Source organism: Myotis nattereri, assembly GCF_964212035.1.
Source record: "Myotis nattereri genome assembly, chromosome: 9".
Taxonomy (NCBI): domain Eukaryota; kingdom Metazoa; phylum Chordata; class Mammalia; order Chiroptera; family Vespertilionidae; genus Myotis; species Myotis nattereri.
Genome location: NC_138084.1, coordinates 18350503 through 18357144, shown reverse-complemented (window position 1 = coordinate 18357144; position 6642 = coordinate 18350503). Strand labels below are relative to the sequence as shown.

At 34.0% G+C, this 6642-nt stretch overlaps 1 protein-coding gene across 1 annotated transcript in view; it reads right to left on the bottom strand.

Moving 5' to 3' along the window:
- Positions 1-333: 333 nt before the first annotated feature.
- LOC308524758 (olfactory receptor 4A5-like) overlaps positions 334-6642 on the bottom strand; it is a gene marked incomplete at both ends in the record, with an annotated part of 363276 nt that continues 356967 nt past the window's right edge. Inside the window, one exon of the mRNA XM_081099306.1 lies at positions 334-441. Within this exon, the coding sequence (XP_080955432.1) occupies positions 334-441 (108 nt within the window). The remainder of the gene's footprint in view (positions 442-6642) is intronic.

The window sequence follows — 6642 nt, the reverse complement described above, 5'->3', positions numbered from 1 at the left end:
AAATCTGTATCTTGTCTTTTTTCTTATTATTGTATAAATGATGTTTAATCACAAGCTACTCCATATCCATTTAGAAATGAAAATATTCTATCATTTTATAAGCACTTTTCTCTGTTTTTCTAATGTTTTATTTTGAAACATTTTACACTTACAGAAGAGGTTTAAGAATAATAAAAATTTGCAAGACTAGTTAACTATCATTCAAGTCTCATATTGCATGAGGGTATCTTGATTGTAGAGTAGCTTCTGATCATATATATGAGGCACTATTTTAAATAAATTACCTACATTAATGTGATGTTAACAAAGCCATAGATAAGCCTGATTGAAGTTTTAAATTCTTTTCCAACTTACTAACCTTTTTGCTGCATCTTTCACATCTTTATTCCTTAGGCTATAAATCAGTGGGTTTAGCATGGGAATCACCAAAGTATAAAACACAGCACAGACCTTCTCCTGGTCCAAGGAATACTGAGAGCTTGGCTGGATGTAATTAAAAGTTGCAGACCCGTAAAATAAGGTCACAGCAGTCAAGTGGGAGACACAAGTGGAAAAGGCTTTGCGCCTCCCCTGGGCTGAGCGAATTCTCTGGATAGCAACAATGATACAGATATAAGAGACCATGATGATAATGAAAGTGAACACTCCTATGACTCCAGAGAAAATCAAAAGCAGCATTTCATTGTTATGTACATCAGAGCAAGAGAGCTTCAGAAGAGGGGGAATGTCACAGAAATAATGATTCACAATGTTGGGACCACAGAAGTCTAGTTTGAGCAGACCTATTGTGTGTGTCAGTGAGTTAATGACCCCACCTGAGTAAGATGCAAGGACCATCTGAATACAAACCTTTTGGGTCATAATGACTGTATACAACAAGGGGTTGGTTATTGCTACATAGCGGTCATATGCCATCATAGACAGGAGGATTCCTTCTGTGCCTGCATACACAGCAAAGAAGAAACTCTGTAGAAGACAGCCATAAAAGGTGCTAGACTTGTGTTTTGATAGGAAATTTACCAGCATCTTAGGAGCAAAGACAGTCGAGTAGCAAATGTCACAAAAGGAGAGGTTGCTAAGAAAGAAATACATTGGAGTATGAAGTTGGGCATTTAACCAGATCAAGGTGATCATCCCCCAATTACCTATCAGAGTAATAAAATAAATAAGGGTGAAAAGCAAGAAGAGAGGAATCTGCAAATGAGGGTTTTCAGTTAAACCTACCAGAAGGAATTCTTTCACACCTGTATGATTCCAACCTGCCATGCTTTAAGGTTTACATAGCTTTTTAGTTGTAGAACAAATGGTATCACTCAGAGGAAAATTAACTGATGGTTTCCTCCATGAGCCAGTCTCCAGATAGCCAGGAGCAGAGGTTTATCCTGCAGTTAGATAAAGAAAAGAAATTAACTTCAGCGGTGGACCTAATGTGTACTAGATAATTCATCTATAGTGATTCACTCTACTAGCACTAGAGATTGTTTTGTTCCCTGCTTCTCAGTTTCCACAACATAAAATTGGGATAAAGAAACTCTTAGATCATGAAACTATTAATTGTTAAAACTGACATTCATTCCCAGATATGCCTTGTGTCAGACCTATCTCTCATTCTATGGTATTTTCAAGCCTTTGACTTACACAACTTACAAACTGAACGGCTTTCTGGGACCTCAGTTTTTTCCTAGTCCTGTGCCTAAGAATTTCCTATTTTTTTCACACCCAGTTTACTCATGAAACTGACTTTCATAGTATTTGATCCCCTTCCTTTCAAAATCTCAAACTTCAAAACTCTTTGGCCTCACCTTCTTCTCCGATTCCTTCCTTGGAAGATCAATGATTGTGCTCTAAAGAGTTGAGTCAGGAAAATATGGAAGAAGAATCATTTCATTTGTTGTTTAGTAGTAAGGCCAATCAAAACATAGCACTGCAGTCTAACTTGGACACTCTTCCCTTTGATGTTTGTATGACTTCACTGTCACATCTTTGGGGTTTTATCAGCATTAAAACAGCGAACCCAATGAAGAGAAGGAAAGTGTTACTATGAGGTACCAACATTATATCTATCATGATATGCCTCTATCAGATATGTTTTGCTTTCAAAAATATAGGCTGCCACTTGGTTTCATTTGTTTTTTGATATGACATAATGCTCATTCAACATTTATGATTAAATATTAATAAATAAATTCATTCATATATGCTTTCCTGCATTCAGTCCATATATACTCCTTAGTACTCTGTGACAAGAAATGTTATATTTGCTAGAAATGAAGGAGGGAATAAGAAAATGGTCATTCCTTGCAGGGAGATTACATTTTATTAAGGAAAAAAATAAACACCTATTGACATACTACATACAAAGAGCATAAGTATTGTGAAGGAAAGTAAAGAGGGGAGGTGAATAGTAAGAGAGAGTATTTAGAGTCACAACTTTTTTATATATTGTATTTCTTTCCTATTGCTCCTACAACTTACATAAATGAATGGCTTAAAATCATAACCATGCTTCTTATGCAGCACACTGTGTTAGGCAATAGAGGTTACAGAAGGATACAGGAGTCACGCTGTCATGGAGCTTGAAGTCTACTGGGGTCAGATATGGGTGAGCTTCGGATGTAAACTTCAGGGTATTTATAAATCAAAACCAAAATCTTCATTCTATGAGTACATAAGTTCATACCTCACAGACTGAGATTATACATTTTGTTCTATCTATATTTTAAATCAGTGGGTTTGGGAAGTACAAGAAATCCAAAACTAACACTATTCAAGAAAAGAGAGAATAACTTTTATGAAAGTGGCAAGAAGGTTTTTGAAATAATCTCAACAAAAAAAACACTTTGGAGAGGAAGAGACATTTGTGTATTTCTTAATGGCACACTCTTTTTTCTGTTAGGTTCCTTAGTGTAATGGGGACATCACGTCACTGGAGTAGGTTAGAACTAGGAAGGCTTCAGTTCCCATATAATTCTGCCTTTGACCCGCTGTATGTTTTGCCTATCTACATCAAATCATAAAAAGAAACTAAGACAAAAGAGTTTGCATAATTTTCCATTTATCATTTAGAGAAAAGAAGGGAAAAATGGAGTTTCTGCCAATTTAACCTCCACAGGTTTCACAGGCTAACCATCAACTGTTATGATACTGATGGGCAAGACTCAACACCAGGACCCAGGAAAGAGGTGTGACTCTAAATAGCTGTCAGTAAGATTTCTAGGAACAGCTTCTTCTATGGAACAAATAATAAAAATTATAAATAGAGAAAAGTGTTACCAACAATCAAGTATGACTGATTTTCTCTCACGCTTTTAGAATGACAACTGGAACACAGATGCCTTCTGTCACTAAATGCAGGGCTTTTGGTACGACTCAGTGTCATCCTCCTGGTAAAATAAGAGGTTGCTTTAGAATCATAATAAGCATGAGAATATGCTTAGGAAAACAAATATTGGAATAACAGTTTAGTAACCTAATGGTATGCCAAATACACTTTTTCCAACTTTCAGATAAATATTTTGACATATGAGAGAGAGAAATGGTATTTGATTAAAACATGAAATTCCTCCATAATAATTTATTTTTTATTTATGACTGACTCCAAAGGGACATTAGAAAATATATAATAACTAGTGATCAAGGATACAGTTATTGATAAGGATGCTGGTGAGACAAATAATAAAATTAAAAGCATTTACCATTAGCCCAGACAGCATGGCTCAATGATTGAGTATTGACCTATGAACCAGGAGGTCATGGTTCAATTCTAAGTCAGGGCACATGCCCTGGTTGTGGGCTTGATCCTCAGTAGGGGATGTGCAGGAGGCAGCTGTTCAATGATTTTTTTTTCTCATCTTTGATGTTTCTAACCTTCTCTCCTTATCCCTTTCTCTCTGAAATCAATAAAAAAGTATAATAAAAAGTAAACTCAGCCAAATACCTATCAAAAGAGTTAATGATTTTCAAAATAATGATTTTGCCATACTGTAGGTCCATAGTTGTTAACCAGACTTGAACTCACTATATGCTCTCATGGCACTTTGCCCACAAAATATGATTATGTTGACATAACATACATATAACTGAATTTATTATAATATATAAAACTTTACATATCCTTTATCATTGATAGTATTGCTCATGTTATTATAGGGTATTATATATAAGTAAATATGTAACTTATCCAGTGTTATATAAATAATGTTATATATAAATGTAGAAGTTTATACATATACTTTAAAATAATGTATAATAAATGGTTTATGATTAAAATTGTCTACAAGACAAAAAAGCAAAACATCAAATAGCACACACACAGAAAACTTAATAATCACAGATAAAAAAATTTAAAAACTCACTTTCAACAACTTTGACCTACTGAAAAAAGCAAAACTATGTAGCTTTGATAGTCTAATTTAAAAACAAAAGACACTGATTTGAAGACCATTTTATTCAGGCTCACTAGAACTACAGTGGGAAGAAGTAGCAGCTTGTTGCAGCAAAAACAGCCTTGCGCTCAGGGAATCAATGTCTGTGTGCTCACCCAAGTTGGTTACAGATTAGATATAGAGACAGACTCAGGGAAAATAGAAAATAATTCTTAAAATATCACAATTGGAACTATAAAATTAAGTTAGATCTAAAAATTTTTCAAAAACTATCATTATGAAAGATTGGAAAGAAATGATTGTCCCTGTAAGATAGCTAAAACACATACAAATTCTCAGATATCCCATTTCTTATAGAATATCTGAAAAATTTATAAACACACAAGTAGCTGTAGATTGTAAATAAACCAAATATTAAATACCATAAAAAATACACACACACACACAAATGTTAAATACAGATGTTGTGTAAATACAAGAAAAGAACAGTTGAAAGATAAATACACCACAGATTAGGAAATTGTCTATTTGGAAAAGGTACTGCAATCATAACAGTTGGTAACAGATACCTTAGTGTCAAGACAACAGGAAATATCAAAAGCTTAAATAAACCCACATTACCCCTTCCAAACATACTCATGGGTCAGAAGGTCAAGAGTAAGCAGTGTGTCTAGAAAAACCATCTTTTCATGATCCTTAAAGCACTTATTGCCGAGACACCAGACTTTTTATGTTTGGTCCTTCGCTTGCAGAGACACAAACTGTATCTCACAGTATTGATGGAATCTCAGGTGTCCACAGGTTGGATCATTAGCATCTTTTCTGGTCTCCTGGGACTGGAACTAATCAGAGTAACAGGTCTCCTCAATAGCTATGCATGACATCATACCCCAAAATTTTTAACAACCATTCACATTAAAGTTTTATGATTACACAGCGAGAGAGAGGGAGAGAGAGAGAGAGAGAATTAATTGAATTGTATGCTTTTCTTTTAGAATATTTATATAAAATGTCTGCTTTCCTTCTCTCTAACAATTCAATAGGCATAATAGAGCTGTGGATAGTGTGGAGATTTTGCAAATATTTCACATAAGTTTATTAGCTTTTACTTAATTTTATATTTAGCTTTCTTCAGTCAAACAGATTATATACACATTATTTGTGTGTTTGGAAAGGGTAGTAGATGTTTTTTTGTGCAGTCTGTTGTTAATTAGTTAGCATGTCGTTGGGGATACAAACTGTGTCTCATAGTGTAGATGGAATTTTAACATATGATTAGAGTAAGTTATAATATATGCAAATAAATAAAATAATGAAGTCATGTCAATCCAAATATTGTACAAAATTTAAAGGTTTATGACATCCTATTGTGAAGATACTGATAGAATTTTAACATGCTTTAGATACAAAATGGAAGATATTACTATATCACAAGAGAACAAATTTATTAGAACTAATAGCAATGTATCAGTTATAAATTATGGGAAGTCTTCACAGTGTTTACAGCCAAGAGGAAGTTGGATTCTCAATTAATACTCACTTTAATGGTTTCATTTGTCTTATAGTAGTAAGTAGAGACCAGAAATGCTTCTAAACACCCTAAAATGTGCAGGGTAGTCTTCTCCTCACCCCACCCCCACCCCCCAAAATAAATATTAGCTCAAAGAGACAATAGTGCTGCTTTTAGAAACTCAGAGCTTAATTGACTCATAGAAAAGCAGGGTTGGGGGCTGGGTAAAAAAGGTGAAGGCATTAAGTAAAACAACAAAGATAAAAACGTCATTGACACAGACAATACTATGGTGATTGCCAGAGGCAAAGGAGGGTGGGAGAGGTAGAAGAGGTGGATGAAAGATAAATGGTGAAGGAAGGAGACTTGACTTTAGGTGGTAAGCACACAATAAATATGCAGATGATGTATTATAGAATTATACACCTGAAACATTCATATAATTTCATTAACCAATGTAACCAATAAATTCATTAACATTTTATATTAAAAAACTCTTTTATGGCTTACAAATGCATTGTGGTTTATCTATTTTAAACTAACTTATTTTGAAAAGTGAATTATAATTCTTAGATAAAATAGATCACTATTAAAGAAGCTATGTCCCTTAATACAATGGAAGAATGATTAGAAGTCAGCTCAGTAATGTGGTTTTTTAAAACATAGAGTACACTAAAATTAAAAGAACAATTCAAAATAACCCGAATGCCAGGTGCTACATAGGTATTGGAAAGTAAACCAAAATAT